Source organism: Apis mellifera, linkage group LG1 (genome assembly GCF_003254395.2).
Source record: "Apis mellifera strain DH4 linkage group LG1, Amel_HAv3.1, whole genome shotgun sequence".
Taxonomy (NCBI): Eukaryota; Metazoa; Arthropoda; class Insecta; order Hymenoptera; family Apidae; genus Apis; species Apis mellifera.
Genome location: NC_037638.1, coordinates 3,062,338 through 3,090,000, shown reverse-complemented (window position 1 = coordinate 3,090,000; position 27,663 = coordinate 3,062,338). Strand labels below are relative to the sequence as shown.

General features: G+C 36.8%; 1 protein-coding gene across 14 annotated transcripts in view; it reads right to left on the bottom strand.

The window, feature by feature from the left end:
• LOC410758 (mRNA decay activator protein ZFP36L3) overlaps nt 1-27,663 on the bottom strand; it is a 445,131-nt gene that overhangs the window by 29,466 nt on the left and 388,002 nt on the right. For 12 of the 14 annotated variants that reach the window (XM_026438982.1, XM_026439001.1, XM_026439016.1 and 9 more), the window contains 3 exons: nt 7,097-7,267; nt 5,865-5,945; nt 3,329-3,514 (listed from right to left, as the gene is read on the bottom strand). In XM_026438982.1, the coding sequence (XP_026294767.1) occupies nt 3,329-3,514; nt 5,865-5,945; nt 7,097-7,267 (438 nt within the window). The remainder of the gene's footprint in view (nt 1-3,328; nt 3,515-5,864; nt 5,946-7,096; nt 7,268-27,663) is intronic. The other 2 variants (XM_026439028.1, XM_026439004.1) reach the window with 1 other exon arrangement.

Below are 27,663 nucleotides of genomic sequence, written 5' to 3'. Positions count from 1 at the left end.
TTTAACATTCAGGGATACTTTGTCTCTCTACGTCGTCTATATTTATACCATCAAGATGACATCATTTTTCCTTCATCGATTCTTCTCTTCTCTTTTTAATCTATATCATATTCTTTTAACAAATATTTTTTTCATCGCCAATAAAACTTTGTTAATTTTATTTATTAAGCAAAAATATTCAACAAATAGCAAAATTTTGAAGAATACATTTCTATTTATAATCAATAACGAATCACAATTTATTTTCCATCGAATTCACCGGAAATATTTCCCAAAATTCCATAAATAATCCCAAATCTCGCCAATTCTTCTTGAATCGTAAAAATTCGAGCGATTTCGAACTGAAAAAGAACGAAAAAAAGAAAAACTTTCGAAGAATCATTCGAACAATCACGCGATCCATCGTGATTTCTCTTCTTCTGCCCCGTTCCTCCGTAGGAGAGATCAGAGGTGGCGGAACAGAGAAGAGAATATAACGCCATAGATTTCCTATCCGTTGGCGTTCGGGAGTCGGTCTCGTTATCGGTCGAATACACGGAAAACGTATTAAATTCGCTTTCTACGAAGAGCAGTTTCTTGTTCCGGAGGAAAAAAACCGGGAGGGAAGCTCCATTTCACAAACGATCCGCGCCGAGAGTTTCACGCGCGCAACACCTTTATCGCCACTCCTCCCCCCTCCCTCCTCCCTCCATTTGGCCGCCGATTTTATTCATTTTCCGCCGCGCCGATCCAACGGGCGAAACTTGTTAATTCCGCGAGAAGAGCCGGCGGGCGAAAGAGGCGATACAGGCTCCGGGGAAATCTGTAAAACTCGAACGTTATAAAACTTATCCTCCACCCGCTCTGAAAGAGGGAGGAAAGCTTTCGTCGCGCGCGTGGAAGAGCGCAGAAACGTTGGACGCGCGGATAAAATTCTTTCCACTTGTGTTGCTTAAACGAACGCTCTGAACGGTCTAATTAACCGAGTCTCGATTAGAGAAGATACGTCGTTGTCCGTTTTTGAGGAATGAAAATATACCACGCGGTATATTTTTAGAGATCGATGTTTCTTTCTCTCTGAACGTTGTTTGTTTGTTTTGAATACGACACGATTCTTCAATATGTAGATAAGCAAAGACGAGATTTCTTTTTCTTTTTTTTTTCGTAAAGATATATATCATTTTTTTTAAATAATTTTATCTTGAATTGTTTATTTTTTCTCAATGTTTGAGTTAAGTCACACATAGAAAAATAATTATAAAGCGAACTTTTTGGAAATCACGAGGTAGGAAATATTTGTTTGTAATTTTGATGATGTGTGAGAAAATTGTTTACGTTAAAGGGGAATTTTTAATTTAATTAAATATTAGAAAGAAATATTTGAGGTATTGAAATTGGTTAGTTTTTTTTTTTGTCATTATTTTACTTGTTCAGATTTTTTTTTTAGACTTTATATAAAAATTTGTTAACAGCGTGGAATTACAAATTCCTACTTGCTTTTACATCAATCGAGACTTTTAACATTTCCTGCACGTTGCATTCAATTTTGATTTAATTTTTATGCAATTTCTTTCGTGATTTCGAAATCGTGCTCGCATCACGTAGTAACTTTTGTTGTTTTAGATTGATTCTTTGAGATAAAAATCACAAACATTTGAGAAAAACTATTATAAAAAAAGATAAATATCGCTTTTTATTAAAAATCCGAAACACACGGAAGATCGTTGCACACCTTCTGACTCTAATCCACTCCTCAACCATGATATCTTACTATCTATCATTTTAATAATAATAGTTAATAATCACGAGTTTCTTTCATCGTTATTAATCACGTTTTTTTTTCGTCGTTGCCATTAATAGTTGCTTCCAACGGATTTGTATCCAATCATACAATCAACCCGCACGAACAAAAGAAAAAAAGAGAGAGAAAAAAAAAAAAAAAAAAAAAGGAAGAAGAAAAATCAATCGCCACCGTTCTCGAGAACTCTCTAACCCCTATCTAATGCAACTTTCTTAAATTTCATTATTCACCATATACGTACAGTGCTATGATAAGTGATTACTTAAAAAGGTTATATAGAAATCGTTAGAGCCACACCGTTTTTTTCATCAAAAACGTACCGATATAATTACCTAGTTACCGATCGAGGAGCCGCGTTCCTTTCTGCAGAGGCACGGACTCCGCCATTTCCGTTTCGTCATTAACGAGCTTCGTTTCGCTCCAATTCGCCCTGCTACAAACGATCCGTGAAAATTCATCGTCACAGTCGCACGAAGTCTCCGCGCGTCGGATCACGATCGTTTAAGCGCTCGACGACTCGATCCGACTCGAATAAAATCGAAAAATAATTTTCTCGAGCCCCCTCTGAATGAACGAAAATGACAACGAAGCTGAATATTTTATTACGCGACGTATCTTATTATTGTTATTTTTTTTTCTTTTTTTCTTTTTTTTTTTTTTCCTTTTTTTTCCCTTTTTTCGGATTTTCACACGCTTTCACATCGCGCATATCGGATTATATTATGATTTATCGAATACAATATATCGTATATAAATATAAGATTTCCTTGGGACGATGGAACGAATGAACTCGTTCTCCTCGACCCGATCTCGCGAGAATCGACGAGAAAAATCATCTCCACATATTTCCAGCCTTAGGTTCTTGCCTTTTCTTTTCTTTTCTTTTCTTTCCTTTTTCACGAAAATCTCACGAAAATTTTGGATCCCCGATCTTCTCTCGAACGTTCTTCAAACCTCCGCGACTCGTTCCTCGTCAAAAAAATGAATCTCGTCAACCGGTTCTCTTCTTCCCAAATAAGATTGAGAACGAGAATAAAAAGAGAGAAAAAAAAAACTCGATCTCGGCGAAACTGCGTTACTCGACCGACGCACGGTACAAATCCATCGTGGAATGGAGAGATATCCGATTCGAACGGGTAAAGATAAAAAAAAAAAGAAAAAAAAAAAAAAAAAAAAAAAAAAAACGAGAGAAAAGAAAATGGGGAGAGAAGAGAGCTTGTTTATCGACGATCGATAAAATCGAGTTCAATAGTACGCGTGGACGTAGATCAGGTTGTGGATCGGATGATGGTGGGCGTGAGGATTGTGCAACGGGGTACAGAAGGAGGTGGTCGTGATAGTCGTCGGGGATGGTGGATGATTGACAGATTGCATCGTGGAAACGGGCGACACCTGATTGGGGGGACCGGCCGGCACTTGGTACACGGTATTGGGCGCGGCCATCGGGCACCTTGAGGCCCCGGCTGCGCCGTGTTGGGCCCCATGCTGTTGTTGTTGTTGTTGCTGTTGTTGTTGTTGTTGTTGAATGTAGTTTGGTGGTAGACATACCTCGAGGCGGTCGGTACGTGGCATCTTCTGCGGCATCGCCACCGTCTGCGGGACAACGCCCAACGGGCTTCCGACTCCGGTTGGGTCCGCGGGCCCCATGATCGCTGGCATGATGGGGCTGGGCGCGAAATACGGGCTGTACGTGTTGCCAACCTGCGGCATACCGGTCAGGTACGGATTCGTCGCCTGTGAAAACAAACCCGGAAAGTATCCAGGTAACACGGATTAGAAAAACACCCCACCTTCGCCTCCGCGCGAGTCGTCATCGTTTGTTTGCATCCCCCGATCTTAAGTTAGTCTTTCTTTTATTTTCTTTCTTTTTTTTCTCTCTTTTTTCTCCGAGCTTTTTTAGATGCTCTTCGCGATACAGAACCCACCCAATCTACGCGCGGTTGCGATCTGAGAATCAACGAGATCTTTGTTATCTTTGACGCGAGATCGAGATTTCGCGAGCGATTCGTTATATTTAATATTTTTCACGTTGATTGATTTGATCTTTTTTTTTTTCCTTTTTGTTTTTTGAATGTCATTAACGTTCTATTTTACGATAATATACGTCTATCAATGATGGAGAAATTTGATGTCTAGACAAATGGAAGAAGTTTCTTATAGGATAAGTTTTTTTTTTTAATATTTATATATTAGATTCTAGATGGCTATAAAGCTTACGCAAAATTTCAAGCTATGAAAAATATATTGTTTCTTATTTATATCTACTTTTTTAATCGAAAAATATAATACTATATTTTAAAAGAGCATAACATTAAGTAATAATTTTTTTAAAAGTATTCAAAATCAAAGCAGATTTCCAAGTCACTAGATATTAGACTTCGCGTGATGAATCTTTAAAAATTGCAACGTTCTCTTCTTCGTTCAAATTACAATTAATTTTTCTCTACAAGCTAATCAAATTTTAATTTTTAAAAAATCACTTTATTACAAATTCACGTTCGAGGAATCGAATTTCTCTTTGAAAAAAAAAAAAAAAAAACAATCGACGAAGAAAAGAACGATGTGGGAATAACTCGCGAGGTCTCGATCTCGTCGCGCTTGTGTCCGCCATTTTGAACGGCAAGCGCGCTTATTCTCCCATAAGAAAGCATTTTTGGTTTTTGCAGAGAACGGGCTTCCCAGAAGCGAAGGCAGGTAATTTGAAGCGCAGCCGAATTGAGCTGAACGCCCGTTCCTTCTTCTTCTTAAGGACCCTGTGTGCTTGTATTCTTCGAACTTTCGACGTATAGAAGCTTCCAGGACGACCGAGGCACGCCAACCGCCGAAAAACTTTGACCGATAATGGCCGTTGACCCGGAAAACGCTTTTCCTCTCCCTTCCCTCTTCGAGGGGGAAGAGGGAATATTAAAGTCTTCCCGCCTTGGAAGACGTGCCTCGATCGTTCGCGATCGTTTTCGCGCGCGTTTCCCTCGCTCTCGATTTTTTCTTTTTAAAATTCGACGTTGACAAAAGTTAAATAATTAAACATGTTATTATTGGGGAATTTGATAATTTGATGATCGTTCGAATTGAATGATGAAAATAGAAAAGGTTGGCAATCTTAGAATTTCTTCTGAGAATTAATCTCTTTTGAAGAAATATTAGCTTTTCATTTTTTTTTAATAAGTAAAAATCTTTTGAATAGTGTTTGGTAAAAAAAAAAAAAAAAAAGAAAAAAATTTATGAAAGTTTATGAAGAGAAGGAAATCTGTACGAGTAATTATTATAAGAGAAGAAAGAATTTAATGTTTATATATTTTCTCGAATATGGATCGAAAAGATTGTCAAGATTGATATGATAAACCTTTTCGCATTTTCACGAAACACTGGTTTCGGAACAAATTGCATGCAAGTATTTCAAAAAAACTTTTAACACTGAACAATCAACAAAGGGAAGTGACAAAGATAGATAACGAACGAATTTCTAATTTTTCATTGGAAATAAGTGAGAGAGAGAAAAAAGAGAGAAAGAGAGAGAGAGAGAGAGAGAAACGCCACGATTTAACTTGGCCGCAAAATAATTCATGCTTTCGAGGAAAAAATTCTCTAAAGGTAAAAAAAAAAATATATATATATATGTATATATACTCTGTCATGTAATGTACAGAGAAACTTCTTAAAACTTTTGATAAAAACAAAATGAAACATTTCGTGAAGCATGCATATCAAGTCTCAATCTTAATTTACAGTGCGGCACTCTTTTGAAAACAAGTTGAAGCTTTCATACAAACGCTTACTAGTCTTACAGGCACACTAACACGCGCGATAGCGGTGCCATCTGGAATAAATCTTCAACTTCGTTCAACAATAACAATAATAATAATCGAAATCGAAGATTAATTAAAAATCATTAAAATTATTACAAAAAAAAAAAGAAAACATAATAAGCAAAATTTCTGAAGAAATTTAATTATATATTCAAGTGATTTAATATTTAATATTTAATTAATTATATAGATTTATTTCCCATATATGGCCAGCGCCATCGCGCGATTACTTTAATTAACTAAAAAATTAGTGGAAGCCAACCAAAACCAGGAGTTACCATAAAGGCGTGGGTAGCGAGAAGTTGCTGCTGGATTTGCTGTTGAAGGTGATGGTGTGGTGCCGGAGGTGCTGGTGCCTCCTGTTCACCAATGACGTAATTGGAGAACACACCAACAATCAACCACAACCACGAGAGCCACAGCGGCAAACATAGGGGACAGACAGGCAGTCATACGAGTAGTATAGGATTCGATGTCACGTAGCAACGACTATGAATTATATGTCATGAAAATAAAAGGCGGGTGGGCGTAATGATGATCTGATTTCTTTGGTGAAAATTTCCTCTCTAGGCGTTAAAAATTATCATATAAATAATTAATTAATTGATTAATTAAGGGGAACGGATCAATCGTATTTCGCTAATTTCATTGCATGTGCACGCAATGAGAGACAATATTTGTTAAACTGATCATTTATCTTTTCTTTTTTTCTTCTAAATTTTTCATTTTTGTTATCATTCTTTCTTAAATGGAACAGATGGGATACATTTTGTGGATTCGCCAAATGATATACATATATATCATATTGTGATTGAAAAAAAAAAAAAAAGAAAGAAGTAACGTTGACGAATCGACAAAATAATTGTATTTGCCTTTTAATTTATATTCGACAGTAATCTAGGACTAATAACTGTTGACTACATTTCTATTTTTAGAAAAAAAATTGATCTTTTAATAAATATATAAAATATTGACTGTCTATCAAGAATCATGGATAAATTAAAGGAATAAGGGGTGACACTGACCAAAAACATGCGGCGTGCTAAAGTTTACTCTCTGAAGTTTTATCTCTCGGTGCAATGCCCGCAAATAAAGAACGCCGATAAATGAAGACGACGAGGTGTAAAATTTCTCTAATAACAAATACAAAAATTGAATAGAAACTTGGAAAGAACAGAGGGGAGAAAAAACTTAAATTTTTCAGAGAAAAAAGATATAAAGAATAATTTTATAATAACATATTTGTCGTGTAACTAATTAATTGTTAGAAAAAGATATTAACTTATATTATTATATTATTTCAGTTTCTTTTTTAATGATAAGGGCAATAATGATACACTTCATCGTGACTATTTACACAGCGTTACCTACCAAAAGGGTAATCTAGTGGTAGTCGTCGACTAACACAGACAAAAAACTCAAAATCTCTCGACCGTGGTAAAAAGAAAATGTGTGGATGTGTGAACAGCAGAAGACGTGGTGCAACGAATGTGTTAAAGTTTGGACATACCACTGCTGGTACCTGGCCAGGCACTAGTGGCTGGGCCGGTGTGAGACCCATCTGCTGCATCAGCGCGTTCTTCAGGGCCAAATGATTGCGCCCGTTTATCAAAAGCTGGTCCTTCAGATGTTGCGGTGGATGGAAATATTTGCACGGGGGTTTCTCCCGATTACATCGGCCCTGAAACAAAAATCATAAAATGCAATTTATCAGAATCTGCCATTGCAATTCAATTCAATCTTTCGTCACGAACGTTAACATTCCAATTGTATTCTATTTCTTCCAACGATTTTACAAAACAATCGATGATTCGTTTTCAACTATCATATCGTGAATGTAACAATTATTCGCGTTCACAAACTTCACTTCTCTAATAATTTGTCCAAATCTTTATCTTTACACACATACACACACACGTACGCATGCATATGTATATATATATCGCAGAAGCGATAGAAATGTATCGTAAGATGCTCAACGATAGCGATATAAAATCAACGAGAAGCCTTAAGGAAGGAAATTCCTGTTTGGCGTACAAGGACGCCGAGCCTCGTAAATACAAGTGGCACGGAAGCACGATTAAAGGCAATTTTAATTACGGATCCTTCCCCACCGTGAACAATATTCCCGCGAACGGTGACACGCGTGCAACAGCATGCCGCCATTATACGCAATATAGTCACGTGGTAGTCACGATGCGCGCGCATGCGACCTATCTGCAATTTGTCCGTAAGTGAAACACTCACGTACAAGTGGTTTATAATGTAGCTAATATCGAAAGCTCCTGCCTTTAGATTTTACGCCCTCTCGTAACTTGGGTGTCGCAACGAGCTTTAACGTGATTTCAGGCTTCTACATGTTCGTCGAGTGTAGTAATTTAAAAAAAAAAAAAAAAAAAAAAAAGGTAGAAAATAGTAGTGAAAAAACGCGAGGAAAAAAATAAGAAGCAGAAGAGAATTATTGAGAACGTGCGTTCGATGCAATTGTAGATAAGAGTAGCGGATAAAATTCCACGTACGAATTGGAATTACGATGAAAATAATATTTACGATTATGACGAAAATGAGAGGATCAAGAATTTTATGTGAGGGAAGGAAATATTAGTTCGTTAAGAAAAAAAAAAAAAAAAACATAATAAGAATGAAAAATTTTTATTATTTTAACGTATATTGCTGCAACACGAAATATGGCTTCTCATCTCATAAATGACAAGGGAGAATTCTTCCTCCATTTAACTCTTTCAAGACTAATAAGATAATACGACCCAAGCTAACCTTTATAAAGACTGCTAGATATGTCGTCATATTTTTCTAGCATCGAGAGAGCGTATGATCCTATTATTAATAAGTAAAATTATCTCGGATCTTAAAAATTTCATTAAACATTTTTTCACTTGATATTTGTTATTAAATAGATAAATTTTTAAAATATATTTCTTGGTATTTCAAATGGATAGCAATAACGAAGAAGATAAGTGATAAAATTCATCAACTTCTTACGTTGGAGATTGAAAAATATCAAATTTTAATTCGTTTAATGATAATAATAGAAAAAAAAAAAAGAAAACGGAGAAAGGAAAGATTTAAGAAGATTAACGACGATGAAAATCGACAGATATCAGTGGTTGCCAACACGATGTTTCACTCTTGTCACAACAGATTCTAAATAAGCTACGTTTTCAACCATCACTTACTTCTGTGACACAATCACACAACTTTCGACACGGAAGTGTAGGTGAATAAGAATAGATCGATAGAACGCAATCTCTATTCGCAACATCATGAAACGGGTTCCTCCACGCGTTTTACCATCGAATGATTGCACGCTCGTTGAAAATCCTCCAATCCTCTGTTGAATTTTCTTCGCTTCGTTGTAAATTGTTCGATTTATGATACAAAGGAAACTTGATTAACATCGAATTTCTATTAACACGTTGAATAGAAACTTCGATAGTTTGCCTGAAAGATTTATTAGACGCCTTTTGTGCACTCCGTGTATTGATTGACTATTTCTCGATATTTCATTACTATAGATAGAATTTTTATGAGATATATCTCCTTTCCAACAATATATCCCCTCAATAATACAATAATGAGAAGGAAAATAATAAAACAAAATTGCCTGCGCGTAACATTTGTATCCACACAGATATCTGAGAAGATATTTGAGTGATCAAAAAAATATATGTTATACATAGAATTATATGAATTTATAAATGCACGAAATATAGTGAATTATATAATTATTATAAATTAACATGTACATAAAACATAACATAATTCGAATAAAATTAGATAATTACAACAAATATAAATAATAACATATTTTACATATATTATGTATATTATATATGTGTATATTATATGCTTTCAATTATTTATATATAAATAAATTAATGAAATACGATCGAAATAAATAAATTTTCTAACTCGATGCTTGCTCGAATAATTATAATTAAATTTCTCTCGAGATTTTCATTTTTCATCTTCTCCTTCTTCTTTTTTTTTTAAGAGAGAACAATTCCACAACAACGTCACGTCCATTTCAAACGCAAGAACACCAAGATCCAAGGTATCGTACACGTCGAAACTTTCAACCACAAGTATAATCGACTGAAATTCCCATAATCTAAACCCAGTAGCATGATAACAGGGAGCGGCGAATGTCCTTTCCTCAGACACGGTCTGGCAACTTATGCAAGTTGCTTCTGGAACGACCGTTAAAATTGAACAGAGAGAGAGAGAGAGAGAGAGAAACGTAGACGAGAGATGATGCAACCTGCCTGTACACAGAATATCAACTTGTAACGAAATGTATTTCCTTCTTCGTTATTTATAAAAACCGATAAATAATAAATATACGAACCCTTGTTTATTGCCTTTTCTGTTCGTTAGATTTTTTTTACAAACTTTCGTTTAATAAACTCTCGTTCAAAAATTAAGTAAAAGTTTCTAATAAACTATGAAAATAGTAAAAGAATATTGGAAAATTAATTGCAAATCTTAACTAAACTTGTAATATAAACTTTTTCCATTATTTTTTTAAATTTCTCACATATATATATACACTTATCTCCTTTGTATATCTCGTACAAAACTTTCTATCCAATCATCTATCTCCTCTTAAGAAAAAGGAAAGAATCAAAGAGCCGTTTACAATGAATGGAAACAAATAAAAGAATATAAAAGGAAAGATAAAGAAGAAGAAAGAAATAACGACACATCTCTCGAATGGAAGAGAATTATAAGTAAGAGGGGAGGGGATGAATGGCAGGAAGGAGATGGAGGAGATGGGGGACAAGGTCAGGCGGTGTCACGATGGTACTAATTAGACCCTAACAATATTAGTTCAGGTAAGACGTTCTAGGATGGTGGGGGTAACAGCAGCCGGTAGACAGACACCCGTGCTTTCTTACGGGAATCCGGTGGCTTTCCATAATAGCAGCTTGCGAGCGTGAAACCGACCTTAGAAGGGGTGGGTTCTCTCTCTCTCTCTCCCGTTCGTAAAGGGATGCTTCCTCAAATATCGCCTAATTAAGCACATTCGAGAGTTTCGAGGAATAATGTGTACCAGCGTGCGGAAACTTTCCCACTGCGAGGGAACAATTGGTGCTCACGTCAAATGTATCATCTTATCGTACAATGATACTCTTCTTTGCTTGTAATTCATCTTTTTTTTTATGCAATATTTTATTGCTGTTAAAATTCATCTCTATTATTATTCTATAATAATTTTGAAAGATTTCGTCGTCGTGTCTCTTTCTTTCTTGATGAATAATTTGTTATTTATTTATACAAATCGATATTTTTGTTTCATTTTTTAAATGAAAACAAGTAGTAGAGTTAATGTATAAAATTATTGCGCAATATGGAAAAAAAAAAACGGAAGAAGTGGAAAGCAATAAAGAGGAAACTCGGTGTACACACAGTTCTCCGCCCTCTAAACGTGTTAACATACGAACTTAAACGAATAAAATGCAAATTCCTTCCGGGCCACGGACCAGATTGTCCCGCGTCTCTCTCTCCATTGCAATCGTAAACCCGCTGTAACATCGTAAATAAGCTGGCCAGAGACAACAAAGTTGTGCTTTTGGCATTTATGAAAAAAATCTCTCAGTTTTGCAATTGATGCTTTTCGAGCTGATTATTTATTTTTTCATTCGTTCGTGTTCCATTACGATTATCTTTTCGTAAAAAGAATTTCGATCCATTATATCAGTAATTGACGCGAATTTTCTTATTTTTCTTATTTTTAAGGGAAGAGAATTAAAAAGAAATGCAAGTTTCTAATTTCTCCTGAAATAGAAATGGAGGAAAATGAGTACATTAAAAGAAATTACTCGACAATAATTTCAACTGCTGTTGTAAAACGTAAATGTAAATACCTTCAATTAAACAATATTCTTTGCGAAGGGAGAAAAGCAAAGAGAAAGTAAAATTTTCCCTTCCTTGTAAAAATACAAGGAAATTTAACATTTAAACGTGTACAAATGAATTTGAATAATAAAAATAGGAAATTGGATTAAAAGAGGAATCGATTCAATTTAATTCGATTCCAACGTTAATTCTTTCATTTTTGTTTGAATAAAAATTTTGGATGGAATTTTGAATTACGAATTTTAATTACGATTTAATTACGATTCTCAACGATATTTATGAAATTTTCAATGAGTAAATAAATACTTTAAATTAAACGACATTCTTTACGAGGGGAGGAAAAACAAAAGGAAAGTAAAATTTTTCTACGTAAAAATACAAGAAATCCCCTCCAAAGATTTTCAATGATATTTACAAAATTTTCAATAAGTAAACAAATACCTTAAATTAAACGATATTCTTTACAAGGCAGGAAAAACAAATAGAAAGTGAAGTTTTCCTACGTAAAAATACAAGAAATCCCCTCCAAAGATTTTTAACGATATTCACAAAATTTTTAACAACACCTACAAATTTACAAATTTTCAGTAAGTAAATAAATACCTTAAATTAAATATTCTTTACGAGGGAGGAAAAAAAAATGGGAAGTGAAATTTTCCTAAAAATACAAAAAATCCCTTCCAACGATTCTCAACGATATTTACAAAATTTTCAACAACACCTACAAATTTACAAATTTTCAGTAAATAAACAAATACCTTAAATTAAATATTCTTTACGAGGGAGGAAAAAAAAATGGGAAGTGAAATTTTCCTACATAAAAATACAAGAAATCCCTTCCAACGATTCTCAACGATATTTACAAAATTTTCAACAACACCTACAAATTTACAAATTTTCAGTAAATAAACAAATACCTTAAATTAAATATTCTTTACGAGGGAAGAAAAAAAAATGGGAAGTGAAATTTTCCTACGTAAAAATACAAGAAATCACCTCCAATGATTCTTAATAATATTTACAAAATTTTCAATAACACCTACAAATTTACAAATTTTCAGTAAATAAACAAATACCTTAAATTAAATATTCTTTACGAGGGAGGAAAAAAAAATGGGAAGTGAAATTTTTCTACATAAAAGTACAAGAAATTTCTTCCAACGATTCTCAATGATATTTACAAAATTTTCAATAAGTAAATAAATACCTTAAATTAAACGATATTCTTTACGAGGAGAGAGGAAAAAAAAAAACAAAAAATCTCCTCCAACGATTTCTCAACGATATTCACAAAATTTTTTACAAATTTTCAATAAGTAAACAAATACTTTAAATTAAACGATATTCTTTACAAGGGGAGGAAAAACAAAGAGAAAGTGAAATTTTTCTACGTAAAAATACAAGAAATCCAACGATTCTCAACGATATTTACAAAATTTTCAACAACCTACAAATTTAAAAATTTTCAATAAGTAAATAAATACCTTAAAATAAATGATATTCTTTACGAGAGGAGAAAAAAAAAACAAAAAATTCCTTCCAACGATTCTCAACGATATTCACAAAATTTTCGACGACGCGTAAACAAATTTACCAACGGTGTTCACCGTAGATGATTGCGAGAATACGTTTAATCCCCATCGTTCGTTCGAAACGATTCCCAATTACAATTGCTCGAGACAGGGAGCAATGTCGAAACGTTTAACATTAACTCTCTCGCTCTCGCGAGATATCTCTCGCGTTGTTCCAAAGCCCCAATTAATTTCCCTGTATTCCACCGTCTCGCGAACCTCCTCCTCCTTTGCATAACGCAATCACATAATCTTCGATCGAAACATCTACCTCCTCTCTGCTTCTCCCTCTCCCTTTCTCTCTTCAACTTAATAATAAACAGAGGAACACATTATCGTCGGGATGCAAATAACGGCAGTTTCCTTGGAATTTAAGGAGAGGTGTACATTTCAGGCGGCGTTAACTGGCGGCCGTAGTATTAAAGTTGATTTAAACGGTCTACCGATAAGAAACAGAGCATTCTCTCCGGGGAGCCATGCGAAATGTCCCACTAATTTTAATGAAACTTTAATGATATTTAGAGGATTTTAGGAAGGAAGAGAGAGACGAAGGGATCGTCGTAAATCGTGCGCTTCTAACACGGGAAGATGAGACGCGTCTTCGGCGAGGGTAGAAATTTTTTCCACCGGGGATCGTTAAAGTTTCAATCTTTGATCCGTGGATTCTCAAGCTTTCAAGACATCGAAGAAAAATAACAATACGAGATCACGCCTTCTGTTCTTCTTCCGTTTTCGATCTTAAAAATCAGGCGACTTGATCCATTTTTCCGCTTTTCTCTTATTCGAGCATCAATTGGATATTTCTTACACTTAACATTATAGGTGAGGAAGAGAGAGGATTGATTTCGATAATAATTTAATTTAAATAATACACGTTTAATTTTTCTTCATACTCAAAATTCAAAATTTGCTTTGTCTGCGTTTGTTTTGTTTTGTTTATTTATTTCGATATTTACAAATACGATTATTCAAGACAGATTCAAAAAAATGAAGAAAATAATTACTAACCCTCCCTCGATAATAATAAATTTCGACAAATATCCTTCCTAAACAACTCTTTCGCCAGGAAACTTGCGAGGAAATGGAAAAGGAAACGAGCACGGCCTAGATCGGAAGGGCAAATAACCTTTAACCGGTGGTCATTCGTTCGTTGATAAATCATCGACCTCCTCCCTCCCTCTCCCTCGAGCAGGTGCTCCACGAGCAAAAAAAATATATATATTTTCACTCTCTCCCTCTCTCTCTCCGTTTCTGCTTCCTCCCTTGTTTCGACTTTCCGCCGTTGCTGAGGGAACGTCCGTCCGTCGTCGTCGTCGGGTGGATGAAGACAGGGGTGGGCGGGGTGCGAGAAGGGGTCGACTCAATTACAGTCGCTGAACGACGCGATAATTGGGATCAAGATTGATTGTCTTCCTTCCCCGACGCTCTGACCTTTCGCGAGAAAACAACTGCCGCCCATTCCTCCCTCCCTTCTCTCCCCTCCCTCTTCGTCGAACCACCCCGTTGTTCAAGGTGCTGCGCGAACTGCTCTTGCCTTGTCGCCATCGAATATGAACGCGTGAAAATCGACTTTGTTCAATTTCGAAAAATGAGCGAGAAACAGGAAGAGAAATTGATCGATTCGAGGGAGAAATATTTGGGTTATTTTATGTAATATAAGATAACGTTTTTACTTTCATTGAATATATATGTATAGTGGATTGTGTGAAATTTTGAAGACGAGATTCGAAGAGATCGTGTTATTATTTTGTTATTTGCCGATAGAAGACGATACACGATAAGATTTTTCATTTTTGATAAATAATTATGATTTTAATTAAGATTAAGATGAAATTAAGATCCAAAATCAGAGAGAAAGAGAGAGAGAGATTACATTTTTTATTTAATAAAAAATGGCTTGTTTTGAAATTATTTAATCTCGTTAAAATAATACAATTGCAAAAGTATTTCAGTGGTAATTTCTCGATGAATGATGGAAAGTTTTTTTTTTCTCATCTCCAAGCTTGATTACATTGATATTTTCTTCTTCTTCTTCTTTTTAAAAGTGGTAGTTGTTCTACCGCTTTCTACAACAACACCCTTCCCCCCATTCCTTTAAGATCGTAGACGCCTTTAATCACTTTGAGTAGCGAATTGAATAATTCAAAGGCGGGATTTGTAGTTGAGAATTGGAGCAGAGCAAAGTGGCTGGGAGCGATAGTTAATTTTAATTTAATTTACATTAGGGGAGGGGGGATTTGTTTGTGCGGGCCGAGAACGCGAGAGTATGCATTTAGACATAAAATCTTGACTGGGAGGGAAACTTGAGGGAGAAATTGTAAGGAACGTGCTCGCGGATTCCATCAAGATTTAAAACACTGCGAAAATCCTTTCGAGTTTCATTCATATTCTAGTTTCCTTCCTCCATTTTTTCTCTCCTTCTTTTTCTTTCTTTCGTCGAATATATATATAGAGAATTTATCTCACAGACAATTATTATTAACTCCTCTCTTTACTTTTTGGAATTATGAACTATTGAGAACATCCAGATTTTTCAGATCGTAAGAATAATCAAATTTTATTATTCTTAAAATTCCAACTCTCGAAACCACTTAAAATACTCTTCAAGAGATAACTTCAACTTCCATGAAGTTCAAAATCAACTTCAAGACTCGTTTAAAAATCGATCAATTAATTCACCATTTTCCTCGCCCGAAAAACGGAGGAATCCAATTACAATTTCCAACAATCGAGACACGATATAAACCAAGCCAAAGATACACACACACACACACACATGTATACACAGGAATATCGCTCGTGTGAAACAAGCGTGTTTAAACGTAGCCACGAGGCTAATGTCGTAGCCAGTCCCCCCGGCGAAATTAAGGGAAATCGTGCGCCGGTTGCCGCCATACGACACCGCGCCGGAAAATCGATATGCAAATCTACGCGCAAATCCTAGTAATCTTGGGCCTGCACAGCCCTTGCACAACCTCCTCCACCGTTTCACGCGTTCGCCATCATCGCCACGCTCCACTTTCTCTTCGAGGGGGAGGAGGAGAGGGAAGGCTTTCTTTTCGCCGATATTTCCACCCCCTCCAAGAGGGAGAGGAGGGCGAAAGGTTGTAAAGCGGGGTTAGCTGGGGGGTTTGAAGGATCCGTGTTCCTTCGGCCGCGGCTTTGTCGAGGTGAAAAAAGGTTGCGAAGGTCTCTCTCTCCCCTTCGCTCTCGAGTCGAGTTCGTTGTTTTTTTCTCCTCCTTTTTTTCGTTTCGAAGAAGGGAAGGGTTGTTGATATTTGTCGAGGATGCTTTTTCTTTCGAGAAACGTTTTCACACGGTTTGGAATTTTTTTTAATTCTAATTGATCTATCTTTTAACGAGATTAGAGGGAAAACTTGTTATTCCATCTTTTTATATATATATTTCGTGTTGAATATTTTTTGTATTATTAAAAATATTGGTATATTATTTTTTAAGGTTATTTGTATTATTAAAAATATTGGTATATTATTTTTTAAGGTTATTTGTATTATTAAAAATATTGGTACGTTACTTTTTAAGGTTAATTCTAATAAGAATTGTTTTGTAGCGGCAAGAAGGAGAAGCGTATCCGCGGTTTAAAATATTCAAAGTTCGATAAGATCGAAGGTTCGGGATTTCCCTTCCCTGCCCCAAGAATCGTGGAAGGAATGCGCCTAGGCGAGGGTTTAATTTTTCAACCTGGTGGAGAAAAACGAGCGAAACGTCGAGGGAAATCTGCGGCATTAGTCGCAAAACGGCGTGTTAAAAGGGTTTCGATCGTTTTTCGATACTATTTCATCTTGTCCTCCCCTCCCTCGAAATTACGGTGGGTCGATTTAAGCGAAGAGTTGGATTTATTTTTTTTAAAACTTTACAGTTTTTCGTTTATCCGCTTTGAACGTTCCATTTGATTTCATCGAATCTCGTCAATAAGCTTGTTAAACTAATTATTATTCGGAATCGGCTCACCGATTTGTTGTGCAAATTTAAATAGCGAATTTAAATAACAGATAAATTTTCGTTGGTTCGAAGGTATGCGGCGCGCGAGATTATCGAAAAATTAATCTCCGCGCGAAATCAATTTCATAATGAAGCGTGTATCTCGTGTAATAATAACCGCGATATTTTCGAGAGAGAGAGAGAGAGAGAAAAAAGAGAGAAATCGGAAAAAATAATTCTCACGAAAAGTCTGACGTTGAAATAGAAAAAGGAAAGGAATAAAACAATTTTATTTATTAAAAATAACCCCAAAGATACACTCGAAGACGAGTGTGACAAAAAGTGTTTCGAAAGCAACGTATAAAATCTTTTCGAGGAAAAAAAGGATTCCACCCCTTTGAAATATAAACACGTTCCAATAAAAAAATCCTATGATAAAATACAGAAAGAATATATATACCAATCTATCCATCTAACGCAACACAAATTACAAAATACCTTGGGCAAGAAAATTTGCAACGAAATTTCGAGAAAAAGATTTCCATCCTTGAAACACACAAATACGCTCCGATAAAAATCCTATAACGCAATATTATCCTCAAAGAAAGAGCTATCAAAGAGAAACTCCTACATGTTCTCGAAACGAAAAATTCATAAATAAAATTCCCCTTTAAAAAAAACAACCTGACGAATTACATATACATATAGCGACACAATCTCTCTTTCGAATAACACAGAGAGAAAATATTCGATGATTACAATAAAAAAAAAAAAAGAAGAAGAGCTTACTGACCGAGAGCGTTAATTGCGTGTACAACGGAGAGAATTAATGGCAAGGGTTGGGGGGGAGGGGAAGGCTCTTCTGTCCCGCAATATCCTTTTCCAGGGGAGCGGGTAATACGATCAACATCGAAGCCTCCTCCCCCCACCTCCGCCCAAGGAAATATCGAGATGGCGGGACGGCGGAGCGGATATTGGCGCGATGATAGGCCAGATTGAGAGGAACTTTGTTATCTGGATTACTTAGGGGAGTGGAAAAACACGGCGTTGTTCCCCGATCGACGTCACGGCCGTGTATATGTATATAACCCGCGTTCCTAACCTAACTTACGACTTGGAAAAATTTAAGGATAAACGAGAAAACTTTCTCCCTTCCTCCTTCCTTCGAATCTCGTCGTCTCATATTGGCTAATACGCCTCTCTCATATTTCGCGTTTACGTCCCATCGCGCGGTTTCTCTCCCTTCCCCTCCACGCGAATTTCGGTTGCTATTGTTACCAAGCAACGAGATATACACGCGTGTGTATATATATGTATGTAGATATACAGGCCTCGGATGGAATCTTTGAACGAGCGTTCATGAGGCGGGAATCTTTTGGGAATGTCGAGATTCTTGGATAATTTGAAACTTTCTTTCCTTGAAATGGGCTCGAATATTTTACCCTCCTCGGTAAGGTAGAGGTAAGAAGAGCAGGAATCTCGAAATCGAGAAGTTTTAATAGGGTGGAAAAACGGGGGAATTTCCCTCCAGAGGTCCCGAGAGAGAGAGAGAGAGAGATGTGTATCCCCGCTTTGGAATTTTTATCCGCTCGAATTCGGATTTAGAATTAAATTCGGTATTCCTGTTTTGGAAAATTATTGTTAAACAAGGGAGAAGAATTTTACAACAATACAGGTATATTTGTGTATATATATATAAGGTTTTAGGGAAGTTTCATAGGGAATTTGTCACGCTTCTCTCGCAGAACTGTGTGGCCACGATCTTCCATTCCTCTTTTTTCAACCATCCACATTCGTTTCTTCTCCTTTTCTCGTGCCAACGTGAAAAGAGAGAGAAAGAGAGAGAGAGAGAGACGTGTATCCCCGCTTTGGAATTTTTATCCGCTCGAATTCGGATTTAGAATTAAATTCGGTATTCCTGTTTTGGAAAATTATTGTTAAACAAGGAAGAAGTATTTTACAACAATACAGGTATATTTGTGTATATATATATATAAGGTTTTGGGGAAGTTTGTCACGCTTCTCTCGCAAAACTGTGTGGCCACGACCTTCCATTCCTCTTTTTTCAACCATCCACATTCGTTTCTTCTCCTTTTCTCGTGCCAACGTGAAAGGAGAAAGAGAGAGAGAGAGAGTTTTAGCCGAGACGAGCCGGTTAATTCGAGAAGTGGCGAGAAACGTTGTACGTTCCTCCACGTGTACAACCGTTCCTCTCTCGTGTCGGTCGTCTTAGAAAAGCTCCCTGACGCTTTGGTAGAAAAGCCAGGGCAAATGACATCAGGGGTCCCGTTTCATTACGCCGGGAACGTGAAAGCCCAGCTGAGTCAGTGGCTATATCCTTGGTGTAAAGGGAATTCAGTTATTTCCTTTTTTTTCCCTCCCCTCTGTCTCTCTCTCTCTCTTTCTTCGAGACCACCCTCCTCCTTCCCTCCCTCGTTTTCCTGCTCTCGACGGTGGAGATATTTATCGAGGAACCGCAAACCGCGTTCCTTTTGTTTCAGAAAAGTTCGCGCGGCACGTCCTCTTGTCACGTCGCATTTTGGGGGAGGAGGAGGGGAGGAGGCAGATGATGGAACGAAGTTGAGAACGTTTTATGGGTCGAAATCGTGTTCTTCGCAAGATGAGGGAACGAAGAGTCGATATTTTTATATTATCGTTAGATATCGAAGGAATCGTCGTATCATCCTTCAAGATTCGATATTTTGCCAAAAATTTCCTTTTTGGAAACTGTGTACGCGATATCTGTTGTAAATATTCTCTGAAAGAAGAAAAAAGAGGATTCCATTTCATTTCGAATGAAATGAAATGAAAATTTGCTTTGATAGAAGAGAAACGTTGAAAAATTAGGAATTTTAATTCGATAATCAACCGTAACCGCTATCTTAAATTAATTAAAAAAGTGGACGAGGAGTAATCGGTTTTATAATTTCGCAAGGAAAAGGAGGCATGAAAACGACACGCTTAACCGCTTCGAATTAATTGAATTTTTCATCGTCGCGAAAGTTGCGCCAAGTTTTGCCGAGCAAATAGCAACCGGCTAACAATATCCGCCGGTGGAACAGCGAATAAATATCCCGCCGCTTCGCTCCCTCAACTTTCCTCCTCCGGACAAAACTGTTTCCCCCGTGATCGAATCGAGACAGGATGAATCGGATCGAATCATCCGTCGAGAACTTTCTTCGATTCGTCGTCGGCTAAGTTGTCGGCAATTGGATCGATTGCAATTTTTATCCCATCCTGCACTGGATTTAATACAAAAATTTACATCCTGGATTATCCAGATATTGCGTAGCGAAAAAATATTTTAATCTCTTCCTCTCGAATTGTGACGATTTGCCACGAAAATTTAGAAATATTTGCGATAAAGGGATAATTATTTATGATCCGCATTCTTCGTTTGATAATTTCTCAATTCGATTCGAAAGTAAAGGAAACGAATTACGATTGCGATCGAGTCGTCTATATTTGGTTAACAGATCGCTCTAAAATTTATTATTCAGGATCGAGGATAGCTTATCTCAATCTTTGTCTCGAATTGTGATGATTTGCGACGAAAATTTAGAAATATTTGCGATAAAAGAATAATTATTTATGATCCGCATTCTTCCATGTTCGATAATTTCTCAATTCCTCGAATTCGATTCGAAAGTAAAGGAAAACGAATTACGATTGCGATCGAATCGCCTATGCTCGATAAATCGTCCAAAATTTATTCTCACATCCAGGATCGCTTATCTCAATTATCGGCATTGGACAAAGGAATATATTTTAATCTCTCGAATTGTGACGATTTGCCACGAAAATTTAGAAATATTTGCGAAAGTAATTATTTATGATTGATCTGCGTTCTTCCATACTTGATAATTTCTTAATTCCTCGAATTCGAAAGTAAAGGGAAACGAATTACGATTGCAATCGAACCGCCTACATTTGGTTAACAGATCGCTCTAAAATTTATTCTTATATCCAGGATCGAGGATCACTTATTTTAATTATCGACATTGTGAAGGAATATATTTTAATCTTTCCATCTCGAATTGTGACGATTTACCACGAAAATTTAGAAATATTTGTATAAAATAATTATTTATGATTGATTCGCATTCTTCCACGCTCGATAATTTCTCAATTCCTCGAATTCGAAAGTAAAGGAAAACGAATTATGATTACAATCAAGTTGCCTACATTTGGTTAATAGATCATTCTAAAATTTATTCTTATATCTATGATCGAAGATCGCTTATTTCAATCTCTATCTTGAATTGTGACGATTTGCCACGAAAATTTAGAAATATTTGCGAAAATTATTTATGATTGATCCGTATTCTTCCACGCTCGATAATTTCTCAATTTCTCGAATTCGACTCGAAATTGCGATTGCGATCGAGTCGCCTATAAATCGTCCAAAATTTATTCTCACATCCAGGATCGTTTATCTCAATTATCGAAGGAATACATTTTAATCTCTCGAATTGTGACGATTTGCCACGAAAATTTAGAAATATAAAGGAACGATTATTTACGATCCGCATTCATCGACGCTCGATAATTTCTCGATTCGCAAAAAAGTAAAGGGGAAACGAATTACGATTGCGATCGAAACGAGCAAATCGAGTTCGACCGTATCGTCGAACTCAATCGCTTGATAAATCGACCCCACGAGGGAACTCTCCTCCCTTTTGTCGCTCCCATGAATTGTAGATTTCCGTCTCATTGTTACGTTATATTATTATTACATCGGTATCAGAAAACGGTTTTCAAAACTACACAACAATCGCCACTTCCAACCGATCTCTTTACCCGGATCCTTCTTATCCTATCCTTTAATTCCGCGGGACGATTCTCGCGTTCAATTAATCTCCGCTTTTCCATTACTTCCATTACTTCCACCGCCACTACTCGCAATCGCGGATTTATCGGTTTATCGGCTCGAACAGCGAGACGTACCGAAAGGAATACATATCTGTTGTAGCTGGCGCTCTCTCGTTATTGTTAGATTTGAATGGAATCCACTTGCTTTTGTACGCCGCCAGTCCGTACATTTTTTTTTCTCCCTCCTCCTCTTCTCCCTCCGTTTAAATAATTTAAACCGAGCCTCGATTCAATATTTTATTTATTCGTCATTAACAATTTTCGTATTTATTTGAGCCACGGCTCGTTAATCCTTCGATGACGAAGATTGTCGCGCGGCGTACAAATGGTCGTCGTTCGAGAGATAAAAATGTGATGGATTTTTCCAGACGTTTTCAAAGACGAAATTGGATTATCCATTGTCGATGTTTCGTGCACAATATTTATAAACGAGGTTAAGAAAGGATAAGATATATTTTGAACTTGAGCTTTTTTTCCTTAAATGTTTGTATTTTTCACAAATATAAAATACGGATTGATGTGTAGATTTGATCTTGAGATTCATTTTTTATCTTTTTTTTTTATGGTATAGAAAAACATTGCCCTCTAATTTTTAATCTTCAGAATTAAGAAATCAAGATTTCCATTCTCACTTATTTATTTCAGATTTTCACAAATTCAATTCGATCTTCTCTCCCCCCCTCCTCAAGTTATTCAACCCATCCTCATCTTCGATATTTGCCAACCGAATAAGAGAATGTAGCCATCGCGTTTCCGCATCGATGATTATTCCTCGCGGATGAAGTTTCCAATATCTCGAGGATCCTCCCTCTCTCTCTCTCTCTCTCTTTCGCATCCAATCGAACGTGGCGTGGCGCCAGACGAAAAGATGGTGTGGAATGAAAATCTTGCGAAAATCACGCGGTTACGTGCGCGCAATATGCAAAAGCAGATTGTGAAAGTTCCGTCGCACGGCGCCGGCGTGGATAACAGCGTGGAATTATTAACGGGACGGTCGCAAGGGCGCGACACTTTCCAACTAAATTAGAGGAGTGAACAAGTTGGCCGCGAGGAGCGCGGGCGTCTCTCATTATCCTGACAAATTTGGTGGGGCAGAAATGGAGTGGTTGGTGGCGAGGAACGATAAAGGCGGCTGCCGCGATACATATTAACGCGTAAAAGTTAATTCCGATCCCTGGCGATCCTTTATGTAGATCACGAACTATATTGGATCGAGCCGCCCATCTTCGATATCGAAGTTACTGCGTCCTGTGTAATTTTGAGGGAGATAACCTCAAAATTAACTAACCGCGTTCACCGCGTCGTGACAATTGTGTCGTTCTTCGAACAAGTATATAAATATAAATTTGTGTATATCTATTCTTTGACGAGTTTTAATATATCATTGTTTTTTTAGTAATTGGGATCGTCGTAGCTTGAAAATGTTATTTTTTGTTCGAGACAGAGTTTATCAGGTTAGATTAAGAAAACTGGAAATTGGTTAACGAGTTCGATTAAAATTGGAATTAAATTGATTCGACTTTTTGATTTCATGAGTTTTACATTGGGTTAGGTTAGGTTAGGTTAATAATTTTTTAATAAATAAATCATTGAGTGCGTTTACTTTGGAAAATATATTGGAAAAATGATCGAAAGGTAATATATTTTTGTGTAAATATTTGAGGAAAAAAGTGATTTAATTGTCAGTGTAAAGAAACAATAAAGACTTCGATATATAAGAAAAGATTGAAAGACGTCGCAATTAAATTTGTTTCCGTAAAGCAAAATTTCCACAAATTTAAGATTTAGACTTATTATTAATTATTTTCCTTTTCAAGATTACTCTCTATCGAATAAATTTGACGAGGTTTCGAAAAGCCTCCATTAAAAATTTCCATCTCCTCCTCGGAAACGAGAAAGGAATCGCGGCGCAAACAGCGTCGATGGGTTTAATCTGTAAAACACGAAAGAAGTCACGCCCGTATCGTAAACCAAATCCGTGGTAAACGGAAGCGCGCGCGCATGCGCGATTACACGCGATTCTTGAAATATATATATACATATATGTATGTGTGTGTGTATATTTACGGTCGAACCGGAGAAATTTATGTGCCAATGGCCAATCCGTATTTCACGCCGATAGGAGAACTATGAGGCATTAAAGCGACTCCATCTATAAAAAGTGAAAAGGGAGAGGAAGAAAAGAAAGAAAAGGGAAAAAAAGAGGATAAGAGAAAAGAAAAAATATGAACGAACCTGGCCAAACAATGACGCCCGGCCAAAGTACCGATCTTCGAATTGAAAAAAGCAAACAAACAAAGGATAGGTGAAAAAATAAAACGGAGAATAGAGGAGGGGGTAAAAAAGGAGGAAGAAAGTCGATGGAAAATATCAGAGATAGATTTCTATATAGTCGGCCTGTTTCGATAACCGACCAATGAACACGACTTACACACCGTGAAAGTCGCATGACAGATCGATGCCCCGAATAAATCGAATCAGATGTTATATGGCGAATTTTTCCTCGACACGTTTCATCGTTAAATACGCCACCGTTCGCGCGATTATAAATACTAAATTAACCGAATGAACCTGCTCTCTTGATAAACATTGGCGCGTAATTGCGTCGAAAATATTATCGAACAAAGAAAGAGAGAGAAGCTCGCGTATAGGAAATATTTATATATAACATATTTACATATATACACGCACGATTTTATACGTTTCATGATTGAGATTTAATACTTGGCTGGCTCTCTCTCTCCACTTCTGTCCAATTTTGTTTCTTTTCCATCTCCATCTTCGTTCTCGATCCTTTATCCTTATCACAATAGACCGTTATCCGGATCTCAAATATTTCTATTTCCTCCTCCTCCGCAACATCGTACGTCACTCCAATCCCGACCAAAGATCTCGATCGTTCGACCCAAGGCAAGGTACAGATTAAATTCCAATTTCGAATTTCTCCAGATCCTTTGGAAAACGGACCGAGGAGGGGGGATAATTATGGTGGAGATCTCTCGAATGACCGGCACAAAATAGAATTCCACGCGTCTTTCACCATTATACATATATATATATCTATATACTGAAGCTTGCGCAACCTTGTGTTGTACGAGGCGTGTTCTGGCCGTGATTGTCGCCGGATCGACGATTTAACAAGACATTTCTCCGAGTGTGAGTTATCGTTTAATGAACGCCTCTTCGACTTCGGGACGGGTGAAGCACCCTAGAGTCTAGAGTGCACCGTGCGGGCCTGGCCTTGCCACTCGAGCTCTCTAAGGGCTGCCAACCACCCCCTCGTGCTCTCCCTCTTTCGGTGCAACCGTTAACCGGGCCCGTGATAATTTGTACGAGAAGATGGACGAGGAGGGAGCGAGATAGAGGAAGGAAGGAGGAAAGAAAGGGAAATTTGAGTTCTTAAGCGTTTGATTCGTCAGCACAATTAAACGAATTAATAGGCGCCGCTTGCCCTCGTTCCTTATTCCTCTCTCTCTCTCATTCCTCCCCCGATTTCAGAAGCCACGCCACTCTACAGATTCGACAGATTTTTCCCACTCGAGCTTAAACTTCGACTAACAATCAAACTTTGCTCGGAAACGTACCGATCCCCCCTGCAAATGGTCAACCGAAAAACTCGAGTTGGAGAAGGTTGAGGATCGAGTTTTGGCGGGAATCAAATTTTCGCGCAACGAAGAATTTATTTCTCTCGATTTTATTGTCGAAAGAATTCGGCGCGGTTATAGAAAATAATCTTGATCGATTATTCGTATCTTTGCGTTAAAGTTCAACAAATAGAAATATAGTAAATGAAGGAGGAGAAATTTGCATTTGCAAAGTTTCCATTTCTTTACGAATCGAGTTTTGGCGGGAATCAAATTTTCACCAGACGAAGAATTTATTTGTCTCGATTTTATTGTCGAGACGAAAGAATTTGGCGCAATATAGAAAATAATCTTGATCGATTATTCGTATCTTTGCGTTAAAGTTCAACAAATAGAAATATAGTAAACGAAGGAGGAGAAATTTGCATTTGCAAAGTTTCCATTTCTTTACGAATCGAGTTTTGGCGGGAATCAAATTTTCACCAGACGAAGAATTTATTTGTCTCGATTTTATTGTCGAGACAAAAGAATTTGGCATGTAGAAAATAATCTTAATCGATTATTCGTATCTTTGCGTTAAAGTTCAACAAATAGAAATATAGTAAATGAAGGAGGAGAAATTTGCAAAGTTTCCATTTCTTTACGAATCGAATTTTGGCGGGAATCAAATTTTCACCAGACGAAGAATTTATTTGTCTCGATTTTATTGTCGAAAGAATTCGGCGTGTTGTATAGAAAATAATCTTGATCGATTATTCGTATCTTTGCGTTAAAGTTCAACAAATAGAAATATAGTAAATGAAGGAGGAGAAATTTGCAAAGTTTCCATTTCTTTACGAATCGAATTTTGGCGGGAATCAAATTTTCACCAGACGAAGAATTTATTTGTCTCGATTTTATTGTCGAGACGAAAGAATTTGGCGCAATGTAGAAAATAATCTTGATCGATTATTCGTATCTTTGCGTTAAAGTTCAACAAATAGAAATATAATAAATGAAGGAGGAGAAATTTGCATTTGCAAAGTTTCCATTTCTTTACGAATCGAGTTTTGGCGCGAATCAAATTTTCAGACGAAGAATTTATTTGTCTCGATTTTATTGTCGAAAGAATTCGGCGTGTTGTATAGAAAATAATCTTGATCGATTATTCGTATCTTTGCGTTAAAGTTCAATAAATGAAGGAGGAGAAATTTGCATTTGCAAAGTTTCCATTTCTTTACGAATCGAGTTTTGGCGGGAATCAAATTTTCACCAGACGAAGAATTTATTTGTCTCGATTTTATTTAATTATTTATTTTATTTAATCGAAATTATTTGTCTCGAGACGAAAGAATTTGGCGCAATGTAGAAAATAATCTTAATCGATTATTTGTAACGAGGATTATTCGTATCTTAAAGTTCAAATAGAAATAGTGAAATGAAGGGGGAGGAGAGAAATTTGCATTTGCAAAGTTTCCATTTCTTTAATCGTTCGTACGAATTTACAATCGTGATCGGGTGCGAACGAGTTCTCTTTATTTTCTAACGATAAAACGAGGGGGCTGAAGAAGTTTCTTGAGAACGCTCGAGAAATTCTCCAACCCCTGTCCAATTTCCAACTTTTTTCTTCCCAACCGCAAAAGAAAGAAAGAAGGAGGAGCGTAAAGGTGGATAAGATAAAACGTACGATACAGCGAGATGCACGTAAATCAGCCGAGTACATCGAGTGGAGGAGCGTTTGCGATTCGCTGTTCAGATCAAAGGGAAAAGAAGAGAGAGATCCGCGAGAAAACCTTCGTTTCGAAAGGTATAAAAAGGGAGGAGGAGAAGGTTGGAAAGCTTGTACCACCACCACCACCACAGTTTAAGCTTTCTCTCTCTCCCGAGTCATCAAGAATTCTTTTTCGGCAGCGGAATTTAGAGGGCAAAAGGGAAAGGAGACGGTTCGTCCTTTATAGAATAACAATTTACCAAATTAGGCGGCTTCAAAGAGGAAGGCTCCTATGATGATCTGGATACACGCTTCTTCGAAATCGAGAAAAGAGAAAGAGAGAGAGAGAGAGGAACAAAGGAGGAAGACGAGGATAGAGGTAAGAATGAAACAGAAACTGGTCAAAGGGGAGGAAAATTTCCCGAATTCTGAATGATCGGAAGAGGGAAACGTTAAGAGCTCGTGGCAAACCTGTTTTCCTCCCTTTATTCTTTTCCTCCCCAATCTTATCTCGATCTCTTCGTTTCGCTTCGTGCGGATC